The sequence below is a fragment of the Terrapene carolina genome, unplaced genomic scaffold, assembly GCF_002925995.2.
Source record: "Terrapene carolina triunguis isolate 2854851 unplaced genomic scaffold, T_m_triunguis-2.0 Scaffold120, whole genome shotgun sequence".
NCBI classification, from domain to species: Eukaryota; Metazoa; Chordata; order Testudines; family Emydidae; genus Terrapene; species Terrapene triunguis.
The window spans coordinates 10,485,754-10,502,890 of NW_020664471.1; the positions used below are offsets into that span (position 1 = coordinate 10,485,754).

The window sequence follows — 17,137 nt, forward strand, 5'->3', positions numbered from 1 at the left end:
CACTTTAGAATGGACCATCCAAACTTCTAGGGCCTGATTTTCAGAGGATCTGAGCACCTGCAGCTCCTAGTGACTTCAGTTGGACTGTTAGTGCTCAGAACCTCTGAAAGTCAGGTCCCGAGTGTGTTTTGTACTCATGTTTCCTGTGTGAAGACATGCCCCCTGCGTGTGAAAGCCTTTTTAAGGTGTTTTCTGTTGATCTGTAGACAGCTGCCAAACAGCTAGCCGAAGTGCTCCTCCACTCCTTGAGTGAAGATTGTTACTGGAGCCCCTTATCTGATCCTCTACCTGAGTTCATGAACAAGGAAGATAACTCTTACGTTAGCAGTCTTCTTCGGCGGAGACCCCAGCTATACACAGGAGACAAGTAAGCTCAGCTCTTTATTTTGGTTTCCACTCTGAGAGGAAAAAGTGTGGCTGAAATGTCCCTGAATGCCAACTTGGCTACTGACCCTGTAGTCTTGTTCATTTTATTTATTTATTTTAACTTCTAATCAAAATGCCTTATGAAAAACCCTGACCTAAATCTGGAGTATGTAGTTATTTCCCATGAATGGAGAATATCTGACTAAATAGCTATCTCCATTGTGGAATGGGTCAAAATAGTCCATTTTAGAATACGCACTAGAGCTTTTAATTGTGTGGCTCTGAAAAAGAGGGTATTATATAGCAAATGAATCATACATGAGATGTTTCAAGTTACTGGTCCTCTTGTGACATTAAAAATAGAGACTGGTGGGCTAATTCCTGATCTTGTTTATAAAAAAGTTTTTGTCTTTCAGCCTGTACTGCCCTCAAGACAACATAGAAGAGGCTCTTCTCCTTCTGTTAATCAGTGAATCTATGGTAAGCCAAAATGAGTATTTAATAATGATAGCAATAAGGGGTATCTAGCGTTTGTGTGTCAAGTCTTCTGGAAGTTTTTGTAAACTGCAAAGAATCCACATGATTACAGAATCTCCCCCAGACACCTGGAAATAAATAAGTCAGTAGTAAGGCAGGAACCAATTGTGTCTTCTCTTAATGACTCAGATTTTATTATTGCTTATTAAATGGATATTCAGTGAAGGGCTGAGGGATCCTTCAAGAAAAGAATGATTTGCCAATATTGTGGTTTGGAAAATAATGTTTCTACTCCTGATATTGCTGAAATGCAGTTTGTAGGAGATTATTAGGAAGGGAAAACAAACAGTTTCCTCTCCGCACGGGCTTTTTTACAAGCCTTCTCGTGTTTACAAATGACAATTTTGCAGGCAACAAATGAGTTGAGTGTGCAACTCAAATTAATGAGGGATCAGCTATGCTTTGACGCACAAGGCGTATTTGTTAAAAAGTACACATTTTTGTGAAAAAAGTGCATTAGTCTGTTTGGGGGCAACTGTAATTGGCAACTCTAATCTTTGCAGGTTTTCTGTACTGTTTGATATGGTGATAAAATAAATATTTCCTTTATTAAAGGCTGCAAATATTGGTATTGTGTCTGATAACTGTTAGCACCAGAGCAACTTTGTAGAGAAGTACACTACAGACATATGAACTTTTTTTAAAAACCCAACTTTTTTAAAGCGAAAACTTCATAAACAAGTAATGCAGAATTAAATAAGTTACCTTTGGTAAATTCAAAGCTAAGCACCGATGTATACATATATTTTTAAATTACTTGGGAATGAAAAGAATGGTAAGAGAGTGTAAATGCTGTGTTGTGTAGTTCAGCGTTCTCTTCTGTATTACCAATTTGCTCCTACTGGAATCTAAGATAATTTGCTGCTGCAACTTTTGTGTCTATGAACCTGATCACACTGTGACCAGACCCAGCCAAGCCCTTATGCGTCTCAGTACTCATATTGACTTTGTTGGGACTAACGAGCTTAAAGTAAAGCATGCACTTAAATGCTTAGCAGGACTGGATCTGAGCTGTGTGAAACAGAACTTCTATGTCCACCATAGTCGCATTGGATTTCTGACATCCTTTTCCTAAACCCTGCCCTGATATTTACCATTGTAAGTCTACAGATTTACCTTTTTGAACTTCTCTGTGAATTTGTTGGTCATAAAAATGGAGGACTAGTAATAGTGTCTAAAGCCAGGCATAATGCAGATATGTGCTGCTCAGCCTTTGCAATATTCAGTAGTCTGTCCGTGCACCTTAGTCTTTATCTGAAACATCCCTGCTCTTCCAGCCCTGAATGGCCTTTGACTAGCTGCAGTTATAGTGCATAAGGGATTTGTGTTATGTGCACAGCATTCTTAATGGACCACATGGAAACCACCAGGTTTATAACTTATATTTATAACCATTATAACTTCAGCTATATGTGAACTCAAGTCTCTTAAAGAAGAAAAACGAATAAAAAAAATCCTCTCTACAGAAGAGTATCAAGTAACCTTTAATGTTTTGCATCCTCTTAGACCCTGGAAAATAGTTTTTTCTTCATTGATGTTGTCCAACTCATTTAAATGACTGTACAATAGTTATTATTATTTATATAGCAGTTAAGGTGTGTTGTGTGCTTTAAATACCCCATAACAATACTGGCCCTTGCCCCAAAACAGTCAGTTTACAAAACTTTACAGTCTAAACAGACAGCTCACAGACAAACAAGAGAGGGAGAGGATACAGTGTATTTTTTTCCTCTCCTTTTTAATTACAGCCTCTGGATCTTTCAGTAACGAACCGTGACTCTTTATGACCTTTCTTCATTTCCCACCAATCATCAAGTCTTCCTCTTCCCTCCACACAAACCCTTGGAAAAAATGACAGCTCTAGCATTGCCTGCTCCAAACATTCAAAAACAATGAGTCAGGTCCCCAAAAGCCATGAGATTGGCTTAAAAATTGTGAGCTTTTTAAAAACAATACTAGCTTTGGGGCTTTTTTATTGGCTCTCTGAGCTGTCTGAAGGCACAGTTGCTTCGTGTTTCCAACCTTTTCTCCGCAGCCACAAGTGCTAAAAACCTTTTTCTTTTGGTAACTGAAAGCTGAGATTCTCTTTGAATCATTGGACTCCAGAAGCTAGGGCTTTAAGAAAGGCAGCAGATATTTTGAGACTTGTGATAATCACAGTAGTTGGCAACCCTGCAGTTTGCTAAGGTTTAGGCCTGCTGTCTATGGAAGAAGGGAGCAGGCTTTTGGAGCAGTGAAGATGTTGACCACTAAGAGTAGCTTTCTCCTAGTGTCACCCTCTGTAGGCCATCCCTGGGGAGGTCCTGCCTTATGTGGTCAGTGGGGCTTGGGGAGATGCCTCACAGGCCTGGTACACCAGAGTCTAAAAGAGGAGAAAGAAAGTAATGTGTTATTTGACAAAGAATGCACACACTGCTGTATCATTTGGCAAATAGGCTCCATAGCAGAGTGCTACAGGAGAAGCAGGGTGAAAACAGCAATGTAGAGACACTGTGTTGCTCCTCCTTTAAGAGTAAATGTACAGACAAGTGTTTTGCTTGTTGCTGTTTTAAAGAATATACATGACAAATAAATAGAAATGCAACCACAGGAAAAAGTTGTCTAGCAGAAATAGTGGCTGCACGCTGGTGCCCAAAAGATCTAAGTGACCCGTGGACATTTTTCCTGTAGTTCTCCCATTCAGCTACTAACAAGGGGAAATCTTCCTAAGTTTATGACATAATGTGAGATCTTGGCCATGGCAGCCTGGCTGCAGGCTAGTTGGAGGGGTGGCTGTGTTTTTTAATTTACTGAAGCCTAGGGGAGTAAGTTAACGAGAGACAAAGTCTCCCCCTTGATTGTAAAGCTAACCACTGTGAATAATACACATTCACTTTCCTACAGAGTGGAAAATGACAGTGATATATCTCCGCATGCCAGTGAGCACAGGGCTCTTGTGTTTCTGGCTGCTTTAGTCTTTCTTTCAGTATTTACCGTAATCAACTCTCAAGATTAACAAAAATGTACAATGAGGTTGACTCATCGGGAGCAATCCAATCACACACACAGCTTAGGTTAGAGGGGAAACAAAGCACCCTATCTCCTGGAGTGCTATCCATTCCAGCACGTTACAGTAAAAGCTATGTTTTCCGGCACTTTATCAACGACAAAGCTCTATTAACCGGCATTTCTGATATCTCCCAATACAAATCTTCAATCTAATAACCGGGACTAGTATACTGCCCAGGAGGTTATGCAATTGCACATTCTGCACTCTTTTGTGTAAGCAAGCTGATATCAGGGATTTGTTAAAAAAAGCAGCTTCCAGGGTGTGTCATAGGGTCCTTACAGATTCAGCCCAATCTCCTACCCCTTCTACATCTACAGTGATAATTGATGTTGATAATGATGACCCTGGGGCACTGCAAGATCCTGAAGTGCCTTCTGAATCATCAAAGATTAAATTGTGTTCAGTCTCGTTTTAGTGTTAAGTTTATTTTTAGTGATCTGGGTGTACGCCAGGCACTGCCCATAGTGATATGTAGTGTCATAAGATAACCTACAGTATAGAAAACTTTACCTGTATACAACTAAGTGCTTCAAGAAACCAACCGTTCCGCAGTGAAGTACTGCTACTGGATTGGAGGACCGGTATGCTATTTTATACTTTATTCATTTTATTGTAGTCTAATTCTTTGAAAATTGGTATTCCATTGGTAAGTATAACTCTTAGTTAACCGGAATTTTTGATTAACCGGCACCTCCATTCCTCCTACATGCTGGATAACAAAGCTTTTACTGTATTTAGAAGGTACAGAATGGCCATGTCACTGCTCTTCTCTGCAGGACTCTCTTGGGGAAAATGTCTGCTCTGAGTGTGAATGTTCCTGTGTTTCTTGCTCCTCTGGGTGTTGTGGTGGGGCAAGGGCAGAAAGAAGGGGGAAGGGCAGAGAGAAGGGAAAACAATGGTGGCTTGAGGGCTGATATAGGCAGACACCTGGGAGTCACAAAGGAGAACCCTGGAGCAGGCATGGGGAGGCAAGAGGGATACAGAGGGAAAGAGGGGGGGTAAAATGTTTTTTCAAAGAATAATTTTTCAAGTAACTGATGAGGGGAGGATGCCATTGTTTGGGGGTGGGGGGGTTTCTACATATTCTGATGAATTTTAGATTATTTGTCTCTCCCTTTCTGTCACCTTTCTAACCTTTCATTCACCCAAATGAACCCCTGGCTATGTGGTGGCCCCAGGACACCTCCATTGTTACAAGAACTTTCCCTGGCAAAAGCTTTCACATTAAAGCCCCCATGGGCTTGATCCTCCATTCGCTAAAGGAAACGGCAAAACTCCCATTGTCTTTAATGGTGCAGAATCAGGGCTTATGACAGTGTCCTCACTTTTTTCTTTCCTCTTATCATGTTTGCTTCTGTGAGTAATTTTAAAAGGAATCTTTTTCCTCATTTCAATAAAAAGGAGGATGACTTCTAATTGTAACTGGGCATTATTTAAGTTTTACATTGACTATGTCTCTGAGCCAAAGTGTGTGATAGTTTTTTGGATTGCAAAATAGCACAATTTAAAGGTAACACAGAAACTTTTTTTTTTTAAACTAGGAAATACCATATTCAGAATATATATATCACTTTAGTTTCCTCTGGAAATGATCTCAATTGTGTTCCTACATGCTTCCTTTCTCGTTGAAAATGGGAATCTAATTTTCATGATAAGCGAAGGTATTCTAGCCCGATTGTTGAGTTTGGCAGATGTCCTTTCCAATGCCAACTGATATTAAGTTAGTTACCAGAGTTGACAACAGTATCCTCTTCAAGGAATCCATAGAAATAGACCAGACAGCCTAAAGATTACTGCAAATCACAGAGCCTATTGTGCTTGTTTGTTTAAGAATTGAAGGCCTAATTCTCATCCTCTTTGCACAGCCCAAGCACTGGTCTTCATTGAAAATGTACAATAGCATAGATACATCTCTCAGGGGTGTGGGAAATTCCCCCCCCCCCCGCCCCGAGGGACGTAGCTATGCCAACTTAACCCTCCAGTATAGACAGCATTAGGTCAATGGAAGAATTCTTCCAACAACCTAGATACTGCCTCTCGGGGAAGTGAATTTTCTACAGCGACAGGAGATCCCCTTCCCTTTGATGTAGGTAGTGTCTACATTGAAGTGCTACAGGTAGTGTCTGCAGCTGTGCTGCTGTTGCATTTTAAGTGTAGACATTGCCCAAGTAATAGTACATGGGCTGCCTAAAGGGGAGATCTGCTGCCTGTGGGGTGAAGACATCTTCCCTTCAGAACCAGAAGGATCAATGGGGCTTTCTTGTGGCCATCAATCAGCCGGAGGGCTGTAGAACCCTTTGGGCTGAGATATGCCCACCATGTATGGCAGGGTTTGGCAGGTTAATCAGTATAGCTGTAACTCCACCAATCCAGTCCTTCCCCTAATTTAACCCACCCAAAACACATACCCTGCATTTCTGTATAGTGCTCCCTGGCATCTTGCCCCACCCTGCCTCGGAGTGGGCTCCCCATATCCTGCTACCCACACCCTCGCGTAGTGGAATGGTACTGGTTCTGTTGCCAGCCAGGCATTCTGTGCTGGTGGGAGGGAAGAGAGAGTCAGGCAGGATTTTCCCTTAATGTAGTTGTATTTATTTTAATAACCATTCTCTGGAGTATTTTTTGTACTGTAATTGGCCTCACTGGCCAAAGGTTTCTCAGAGCCAGGAATGGAACATTTTCTGTTAGCTTTTGTGTGTTTATTTTAAAGTAATTTTTTAGCTGTTTATTTACATTTAGAATTTATTCCACTCTTGAGTTTGAGATTTAAAGCATAGCTTAAATCGCCTTTATTGAGTCCTTGGTAGTGTCCGCTTTTGTGGCAAGAGGCTGTATTACAGCATAGTCTCTCCCTGGTGGCTGTGGATCAACAGAACATAGCAAGACTGTCTGCTCACGAATGGGGCAGGGTAGCTTAGATTGATTTGGCTTTCTGCTCCGTCTTCTCTATCATATTGGAAATTAAACTGCCTGTATCCAAGACTAATAAATTCAATGCCATCATCCACTCTCATCTCTGATTTGAGTCCACAGTGGGGATTTGACCTTGGAGAGTCCGAGAGAAAAGAGAGAATGGTGCATGGAAACAGATTTTGGGACATACTCTTTACATATGTGAGCAATCCAATGGATTTCTGTGGGATTGCTTGCAAGAGTAAGATTAGCAGGGTTTGACCCATTATGGTGATAACATCTGGAACATTTCAGTCTTCCAGTTCCTTTGCAATTCCTGACTCTGTAAAATTGTTCATTTGTAAGAAATTAGAGGAGTTTTTTGTTGTGGAGTTTCTTCAAATGGGAGTAAACCCAGTGATGACAGATCTACAATAGCCTACCAACTGTTATGAAACTTTCTGTCAAGATTGTTTTCTTGAGGGCTAGGGGGAGAGTATCTGTCATAGTAGATGAATGAGATACAAGATTGCCATTCTACATATTCCTGTCAGAATCTCTCCAAACCAATGTGCTGCACTTTGTACAACAAGCCTGAGTGTTGTCACATCTAGGGTGCAACACAAGGCTACTTTCTTTCTACAGACCCCCAAAGAAGATGGAAGGCAGAATATGCCCAGCATGTGCTACAGAAAATACACCACTTACGTTAAAGCCTCTTGAATAAGCAGCTTTAATCTGGGCCGCGGGACATGGACTGAGAGCCTTTTTCCTTTCCCTTGCGGGAATGCATGTTACTTCCAAGCTTGTGAGAGGCATTCAGATACTAAGGTGATGGGAGCTTTTCAAATGTCATCAGTTATTGTATTAGCTATCGAATATATTTTATTCCAGGTATACAGCCCATACCTGATTTATGTTAAACTTGTTACGTTGTCTTTTTTTTTTTTTCTGTCTTGCTTTTTGTGATATTTTCAGAATTAGTTCTGCTACAATAGAAGCCATTAAACTATAACCAGTAAAAGGTCTGATAGTCATATTGCTTTACCAAATGCCAAAACAAAGGGAAAATTTGAAAGGGCTATTCACACGCTGTTAACTTTCCAAGAATCATCTGAGTTTCTGAGTTTCTCTGCTTCGTTTTGCATACCTCTGTTACTCTGTGGGAGTGGAAAACAGCCAATTTTTTGTTTGTTTGAGTTCTGTAGTTCTCTAGCAATTTGCAGCAGATATCTTTTTAATTCTCTGTGTATATTACTGATGCATTTTACTTAGAGGAAAGCACTTAGGAAACTTAGGAAAAAGAGTGAAGTGGTAATACTTGAGTATTATAAGTACTTGAGTGCTTTATGGGCCAGATCCTAAGTCGGTGTAAATGCGCACAGCTCCATTGATTTCAATGGCACTGTGCCCATTTATAGCAGCTGAGGATCTGGCCCTACGTCTCCCAAGTGATTTACAGACCTGGGGGTAGATTTTACCCCTGTACAGGAATCTGTGCTGTTACAAGCTGGTGTGGAACCTGCCAGAGGGCCCCTGCCACAGAAAGTCCACCCAGAGGCGGATTACCCTCAGTGTGCCCAGTACAAACAGAAAGAAAAGTCAGTACAGCCAGAGTCTGTATTAATTATTCAGGAGTGCCCGCCTTTAAATAAAAAAGGGGGCCTCCCCGGGGAGAAGCAGTGGTGGGAAACCCAAAGTCCATGCAGTGGCAAGTGGTCTGTGGGCAGAGGGCCCAGTGTCCTGGTGGATCCCTGTGATCTGTGCATAGGAGGACCTATGGGGTTTGTATGCTGAAACCATGGTTTCTTTCATGAGTAGTGAGGGGAGCATGCTTCTCCCAGCCTTCCACAGAAGAATGCAGTGGGAATTCTATAAGTGGAATCTTCTGGAATGTCCTGGTCCCTACTTGAGTATTTCTGCATAGGGACTAACTGACTTTCTTCTCTGACCTTCATGTCTTAAGGAGAAACACTTGGAGCAATGACTCAAATTTTCCCTTACTATCCACTCACTCCATCTGTCAGTTCTTCTAGGTGGGGAAATGCTCATGTTCTCTATGGTGGGACTATGAGTGCCAGAATGCGAGGCCACATGTGAATTAACTTATATACGGTGATTTCAGGACTTCCTAAGATAAAAATTGTAAATGAATATGCCATTGACATCCTCGGAAACAGAATTCCTCTTTTCCCATCAGGGGGGCACTGGTAGTATAAATTCCACTACACTGATTTGCCTCAGGGCCATTTTGTGGGTCAGAGGGTAATCCATCCTCTGTGCCCATTCAGATCCTTGGCTTTTTTGCTGAGAGAGCCCGAAAAGGATTCTGATAGATTTTCTATGCTGTAGGTATCTACTAGAAATGAGACTGAGCCCACACATTTCACATGGATAGTAACACCTGTTGTTCACGACCAATCTGGGCTGAAATTCATCCAATGAGTTAGGTCCTGGTCCTGTAAACTGCTCCACGTGGACTGAACCTGCACCCACATGGAGCACCACTCACATGAAGGGACTCCCAAGCAGAACAGCTTGCAGAACTGAGACCCTAAGGGTGGAAGGCTAAATATTCCATTACCAGTTCCCTGACTGGGATTTCAGAAGATATCCAACCCTCAACTGAGATTTCAGAAACCAGAACAGAGGTTATTGCCAGTCTAAATGGGAAATATCTAAATGGCATTTGCTTTGCTTTCATAATGTTAAGTATCAGAGGGGTAGTCATGCATCCGACGAAGTGGGTATTCACCCACGGAAGCTCATGCTCCAATACGTCTGTTAGTCTATAAGGTGCCACAGGACTCTTTGCTGGTTTCATGATGTTGATATTGAATCCACTCAATTACATTATTATAGTACACTGGTATACAATATGCACTCTCTCTCTCTCTCTCTCTCTCTCGGTTGCAGTGGATCTGCCAGTTATATCTATTATAAGAAGACACAAGTTGAACATTAGAATGCCCATAAATTAGAAGGCAGGGAGAAGCACTCATTAAAGATTTTAATGTTTTTTTTTTTAAAGCTATGTGAGCAATTAAAGGATACTTCCTATCTGTTTGCTCTGTGAAATAGGAGGTGGTTACATGGAGTTTGTTGGCCTGTAATTCATCCTATTGTTTTACATATTATTAAGAAGCACATCTCTATGTTGTTGTAGAATTTAATTTTCTGTAGAATAACGTAGATGTAGAATAACTGCTGAAATAATGGCTGTTTGGGTTTGCTACTTCAATTTGTTTTTTATACAGATACATGTAATAAACATGACATAACTAAGCCACAATTATCTCATAATTGTGTGGCATAGTAGCATAAGTTAAGTACACCATTATATATTTAAGGTAACTCTCTCTCCTAGATCCTCATGCTGAACTCGCATTAACGGACTTGTGTATCCCAGGCAATAGTCTAGAACAGGGGTTTCTCTTTTTATGGAGTAGAACACCTTCCCTCCCCCATCATGATTGTGTGAACTGTGGAACATCCTTGTGGCAACTATAACAGTTACTTATATGGAGAAGTCGTATTGAGAAAGGGTCTAATGTATTTTTGCCTGCCTTTTAACATGAATTAGCAGCTGAAAAAAAGGCTCATCTTGTGATCAGTCAGCACTGACACTAATGGTCTGAGGTCCAAAGCTTAGGACCACTGTTCTCATACACTCTAAGACAGTGGTGGGCAACCTGCGGCCTGCGGGCCGTATGTGGCCCATCAGAGTAAGCTGGTTGCGGGCCAAGAGACGTTTTGCTGACGTTGACTGTCCATAGGCACGGCCCCCCACAGCTCCCAGTGGTCAGGGTTCACCTTTCCCAGCCTATGGGAGCTGCAGGAAGCAGCGGCCAGCACGTCTCTGCGGACTGCCGCTTCCCGCAGCTCCCATAGGCTGGGAAAGGTGAACCCTGACCACTGGGAGCTGTGGGGGGCCGTGCCTACGGACGGTCAATGTCAGTAAAATATCTCACGGCCCACAATCAGCTTACCCGGATGGGCCGCAGGTTGCCCACCACTGCTCTAACACCAGAAGGGACCATTGTGATCATCTAGTCTGACCTCCTGCACATTGCAGGCCACAGAACCTCACTCACCCACTCCTGTAATAGGCACTCAATTTATGGCTGAGTTACTGAAGTCCTCAAATTATGGTTTAAAGACTTCAAGTTACAGGGAATCCACCATTTACAGTAGTTTAAACCTGCAAGTGACCCATGCCACATGCTGCAGAGGAAGGTGAAAAAACCTCAAGGTCTCTGCCAATCTGACCTGGGGGGAAATTCCTTCCTGACCCTATATTTAGCAATCAGACCATGAGCATGTGGGCAAGACCCACCAGCCAAACCCAGGGTTGTGAGTTCAATCCTTGAGGGGGCCACCTAGGGATCCGGGGCAAAATCAGTACTTGGTCCTGCTAGTGAAGGCAGGGGGCTGGACTCGATGACCTTTCAAGGTTCCTTCCAGTTCTAGGAGATAGGATATCTCCATTAATTTATTTTATTTTTTATTTATTTTTTATTTGGGAAATAATTTTCTGTAGTAACTCAGAGCCCTCCCTATCTAGTGTCCCATCACCGGCCATTGATATTTGCTGCTAGCAGTCGCAGATCAGCTATATGCCATTGTAGGCAGTCTCTTCATACCATCCCTTCCATAAACTTATCAAGCTCAGTCTTGAAGCCAGTTAGGTTTTTTGCCTTACTGCTCCCCTTGGAAGGCTGTTCCAGAACTTCACTCCTCTGATGGTCAGAAACCTTCACCTAATTTCAAACCTAAACTTGTTGATGGACAGTTGATATCCATTTGTTTTTGTGTCCACACTGGCGCTTAACTTTAACTCCTCTCCCCCTGATGTATTTATAGAGAGCAATCATATCTCCCCTCAGCCTACTTTTGGTTAGGTTAAACAAGCCAAGCTCTTTGAGTCTCCTCCTCCTCCTTCTCTCCTTTCCATTCCTCTGATCATCTTAATAGCCCCTCAAGCAGTCAGGAAAAGTGAAAAATACAGTATAATGTAGCTATAAATTTGAAGACAGAGAGAAAAAGGGTAAGCTTTTATGTGCATGCAAAAAATTATTGATGTGTATTTGTAAGCTTAGAATTTTATGCATTCATAGATAAAATAAGATATGTTTGTCAATCCAAAACATACTGATAATTCAACCTTGAATTAAAACCAAATAGAACATTTCCAAGGTTAAATAATGGGGCCTCTGATTCAGTTATCCTGATGTTAAAACAATTTATCTTGTGATTATGGAGTGGAGGTTTAATTGAACTGTACTATGTGTAATACATTGTCTGAAAGCATAAAGTTTTGCTTCTAAGGTAAAATATCGCTGTAATTGTACAACTTCCCTCTTGCATTTACATAACTGGGATAATAAATTTACAGAGCAGTTCTAATGATAGCTAGGTATTACTAAGATCTAACTATGTTTCTTATCATCAAGCATTATTAGAACAGAAAAAAAGCTGCCCAACGTACTCTGGTAGTTAGCTCCAGGGAGGTACACACTGTGGGTGTAGTTAGAATGTTTAACATTCAGTAGATAATGTAAGTACAAACAGCTTGCCCTAATAGACAAGCATATGGTCATCTTTATCTTTTTTTCAATATAAATGTTGATATTGACTTCCGGAAAGAATCAATATATATATTGCTCAGTCATTCGCAGAGCAGGGTTGCAGGTATAATCACCATGTCCAGTGCCAGCAGGGATCTTTTCCTTCCCCCTTTGAAATTAACGTTGTAAAGGGGAAATGAATGAAGAGGCAAGGATAAAACACAGCATCAGATTGCCCCAGTGGTGTGTGTATGTGTGTATAATCTGGGAAGGAAAGGAAATCTCTGTGAGGTTCTCCTCATGGAGGTTTCTCCTGAACCATTCCATCAGAGAGATGGGCTTATCTTCTATGGAACAAGGTATGGGACTAGCCCCCAGACCGTATGAATCCTGGAGGGTGATCTGCAGGAGGCCAGAGTATCCCTATTCACATGATGATCCATGCCTTTGTCACCCTGAGGTTAGACTACTGCAGTGTGCCCTGCATGGGCTTGCAACTTAAACCAACTGGGAAATTGAAACTGGTGGAGAGGGTGGCAACCTGCTTAGTAAGCAAGGTAGCTTGCCAGGAGTACATGGCATTAGTGCTGTTCTGTATTCTGTGGTGGGCTACATATGTGGATTTTGACCTATAAAGCGCTAAGGGTAGGTCTACATAGCAAAAAAAAACTGTGGCTGGCCCGTGCCAGCCAACTCAGGCTCATGGGTCTCGGGCTGGGGGGGCTGTTTCATTGCTGTGTAGACTTCTCAGGGGAGTCTGAGCCCTGGGACTCGCCCACCTAGCAGGGTCCTAAAGCCCAGTCTCCAGCCTGAGCCCAGAAGTCCACGCAGCAGTGAAACAGCCCTGTAGCCTGAGACCCACAAGCCCAAGTTGGCTGGCATAGGCCAGCCACTGGTGTCTAGTTGCTCTGTAGACATACTCTAAAGTACTTGGGTCCGTTTTGTTCTGAAATGGCCTTTGTTGATCTTCACAGCGTACTGCAAGGGCTGCCTCCTTCCTTGGGGAAGGATAGGGGCTGATGTTTGTGGACAAAGGGCTATTATTTATTTTTATTATGAATAGGTTTGGTTTGGTTTGTATTTGCTTGGGGGTCAGGAGAAGCTCCTGGCTTTATTTTTATTTGATTGTATTTGTAATGTATAGTAAAGGCACCTAGAGCCCAGCACAGGCACTTGGGAAAAAAAATAGGGTGGGATTGTCAAAAGTGCCTAAGTGATTTAGAACCATAAGCCCCATTGAGTTTCACTGAGACTTGTGCTCCCAAGTCACGTAGATGCTTTTGAAAATCCCACCTATATCTATTATACATGTAAATAAATACAACATGAAATCCTGGCTAATGTTCTAGATCTCAGTATAATTCATCTTGGAAATAGTAAACCATGAAAATGTATTGATTCACCCCAAATGGTTTTCAATAAACAAGTCACAATTTTTCCTGTATGTAATATTATAGTAATAAATGGTATCTCAAGTCTTGCAATGATTATTTTTAATATCTAGCTAATATAAGGTACTAACTGACCTGTTTAATGTATAATACATATTATTACAGCAGTAACAGCCAATGTGAACAAAATAAAGTGTTGTCAACTCTCACGATTTTATCATGAGTCTCGTAACATTTTCTCATTTTGAATTGCTCTCTTTCTAGGTAAAGGGCAGTATCTTCAGATTGAGAAGTTATTCTAAAATCATGTACTTCTGTAATATGCCATTTATTGCAGTATCAAGACACTCCAAAGGGGCACGTGGCACTGATATGTAATATCGTTCTGTAAGCAGAAATTAATGGACATTCCCCAGTTTTGATGAATCTTCTATCTCTGCTAATACATCAGTTACAAAATCACAATTCAGTACTAGACAGAGGCCCAAAATAGCAGCAGGGTAAGGCTGACTATGACGTGAGGCTGATTTGCCGTTTACGAAATATGTGGGTGATTTTTCAGTGTAGCTATTTTTCACAAATGGTTGTAGCAGAGTAACCAAGGCAGAAAGCTGCCGTATAAACGTGGGAGGATTTAATTGGCAGTAAGGATCATTCTATGCAATTTTTCCTTAACTTTTTAGCCCAACCATGTTATCTTCTTTTTTAAAGGTTAATCCTTAAGGAAAGTTTAACGGTTTAATTTACTTTCATTCTTGTTTGTTTAATATTTGCTTTCCTTTCACATTGAACAATAAGTGAAGATTAGTTCATTCTATTTTGGGGCTCTGATTGCAAGATTGATTTGAAACTGATTAAAAATTAAAGTTTCAATTTTATTTTCTGGTTCTCATACACTATCACAGTGCAGCAAAATGTGTGCTGCAAATTGCAGGGGATTTTTTATAAACAAAATTGATTTCATTGTGATTTTTTAAAAAACTGAAATGTTGGTCTTAGAGTTTCTAAAGCTTGTTTTTACAAGACTTTACATTTTGGACTGAATTAGACCTGTCAGTTTCCTTTAACTATGGTTGCCATTTAGCCCTTTGTTAGTGATTGTGTTGGTTGTCAGTAATTGTGTTGGCCTCCTCAACTGGGGATTACAATGGACGAGAAACCGGATATGAGTCAACAGTGTGCCCTTGTTGCCAAGAAGGCCAATGGCATATTGGGCTGCATTAATAGGAGCATTGCCAGCAGATCGAGGGAAGTGATTATTCCCCTCTATTCGGCACTGGTGAGGCCACATCTGGAGTTTTGCGTCTAGTTTTGGGCCCTGCACTACAGAAAGGATGTGGACAAATTGGAGAGAGTGCAGCGGAGGGCAACGAAAATGATTAGGGGGTTGGGGCACATGACTTATGAGGAAAGGCTGAGGGAACTGGGCTTAGTTAGTCTGCAGAAGAGAAGAGTGAGGGGGGATTTGATAGCCTTCAACTGCCTGAAGGGGGGTTCCAAAGAGGATGGAGCTCAGCTGTTCTCAGTGGTGGCAGATGACAGAACAAGGAGCAATGGTCTCAAGTTGCAGTGGGGGAGGTCTAGGTTGGATATTAGGAAACACTATTTCACTAGGAGGGTGGTGAAGCACTGGAATGGGTTACCTAGGGAAGTGGTGGAATCTCCATCCTTAGAGGTTTTTAAGGCCTGGCTTGACAAAGCCCTGGCTGGGATGATCTAGTTGGGGTTGGTCCTGCTTTGAGCAGGGTGTTGGAGTAGATGACCTCCTTAGGTCTCTTCCAACTCTAATCTTCTATGATTCTATTATTCTAACTGTGGTAATGAATGTTTGTAACATATAATATATAATGATGAAACAGCTGCAGTTTTATCATAATGAAATATACGTGGTCTGTAAGACCTCCATATTCTGTTATTTTTATATGCTTGATTCCTGTGTTTAACCTTTTGACAAGATCTTTTCTCTGCAGTTAGAGAGAAAAAGACATGAAAATAAGATTACAAGACAAACCTTCCCATTTGGGAGGAATAGTTGGGCTGGGTTGAGTTTTTTTGCCCTTGATGGAACTGTGGGGAGTCTCTTCATTTTCCCCGCTTGGATAACGTTCAGCCCTTGATGCCTTGCACTGCAGTCGTTGTCCTTTCAGCTGAGGAGCTGCAGATGGGGTTTCTGTGGAGCCTGTCCGAGTTCTGTTGAATGGCATGAGGCACTCCCTCCAGGGTTATAAGCACATCAGCCCTACTCTGGAGACAGTCATGCCCGACTCTGTGCTAGGGCGGTTGTCAGCCTCTGGTCAAATTCCTCATAGTAGGGGCAGGTAGCCGGGGAGTTCCCAGACGTACCATTTCCATCCTTTACTTTGCGGTGGGTAGTCTGGAAGTTTTTGATCTGCTCCCTGCACCAGACAGTGGTGCAGTAGATCTCGAATCCCACCTGCCTCTTAGAGGTCTTGTCAGATAAATGCAGATTTTTGGTGCTCCTGTCAAAATCATGGGCCTCATAGTCCTCATACCACAGATGGACCAGAATCCTGCCGTGTTATACCCTTGTACCTCCGAATGAGCCAGCAACCTGTGTTCTGAGGGGTGCAGGTGCCTATCAGAGGGTTTTGTGTGTGGACGGTAGTGGGGTTTGGGCTTAAACACTTGTCAGAGCCCATGCCCATGTTGTATAGTAGTCATACCCTCAAGGGCTGGATGCTTTGGGTGAAATCCTAGCCTCACTGAAGTCGATGTGAGTTTTGCCATTGACTTCAGTGGGGTCAGGATTTTATCCTTTGTCTTTGGCTATGTCTACACTACGCAGCTTTTAGCAGCAGGGCTGTGTCGCTACCGCCGTGTTGCTAAAAGTCGTGCAGTGTAGCTGCTGTTTGTCGGCTCTCCTGCTGACAAAAAAGACTTCCACCCCCAACGAGCAGCGTCAGTGTTGTCGGCAGGGAGAGCGCTCAGCCGACAAAGAGCTGTTCACACTGGTGCTTGTCATCGGCAAAACTTTTGTCTTTCGGGAGGGGTTTTTTTTTTTAACACCTCTGAAAGACAAAAGTTTTGTCATTCAGTTGCCAGTGTAGACATAGCCTTTAAAAAGCTAAGATACTGGGATCTGGAGTCAAACCTGAGTCTCTTGCATGGCAGCTCAGAATATTCCTAGTGAGTTACTGGACTGTCCTTGTCAGAAGTTAAAAGGTAGGTTCTATTTAAATTGAATTTGCAGTGTATTGCAATGAATTATAGGTTACCGGTATGTATAATAAATTATTATCTGTACAAATTACGTTTAAAAAAAATCTTATTGGCATGACATTGCAAAGGCCTCTGCATGCATTAACATGATGACA

The 17,137-nt window shown here is 42.0% G+C and overlaps 1 protein-coding gene across 1 annotated transcript in view; it reads left to right on the forward strand.

Annotated features, from left to right (window-relative positions):
* Nucleotides 1-17,137, forward strand: part of TTC7A (tetratricopeptide repeat domain 7A) — a 272,869-nt gene that overhangs the window by 58,016 nt on the left and 197,716 nt on the right. Inside the window, exons 7-8 of the mRNA XM_024210692.3 lie at nucleotides 207-367; nucleotides 783-846. Of these exons, the coding sequence (XP_024066460.1) occupies nucleotides 207-367; nucleotides 783-846 (225 nt within the window). The remainder of the gene's footprint in view (nucleotides 1-206; nucleotides 368-782; nucleotides 847-17,137) is intronic.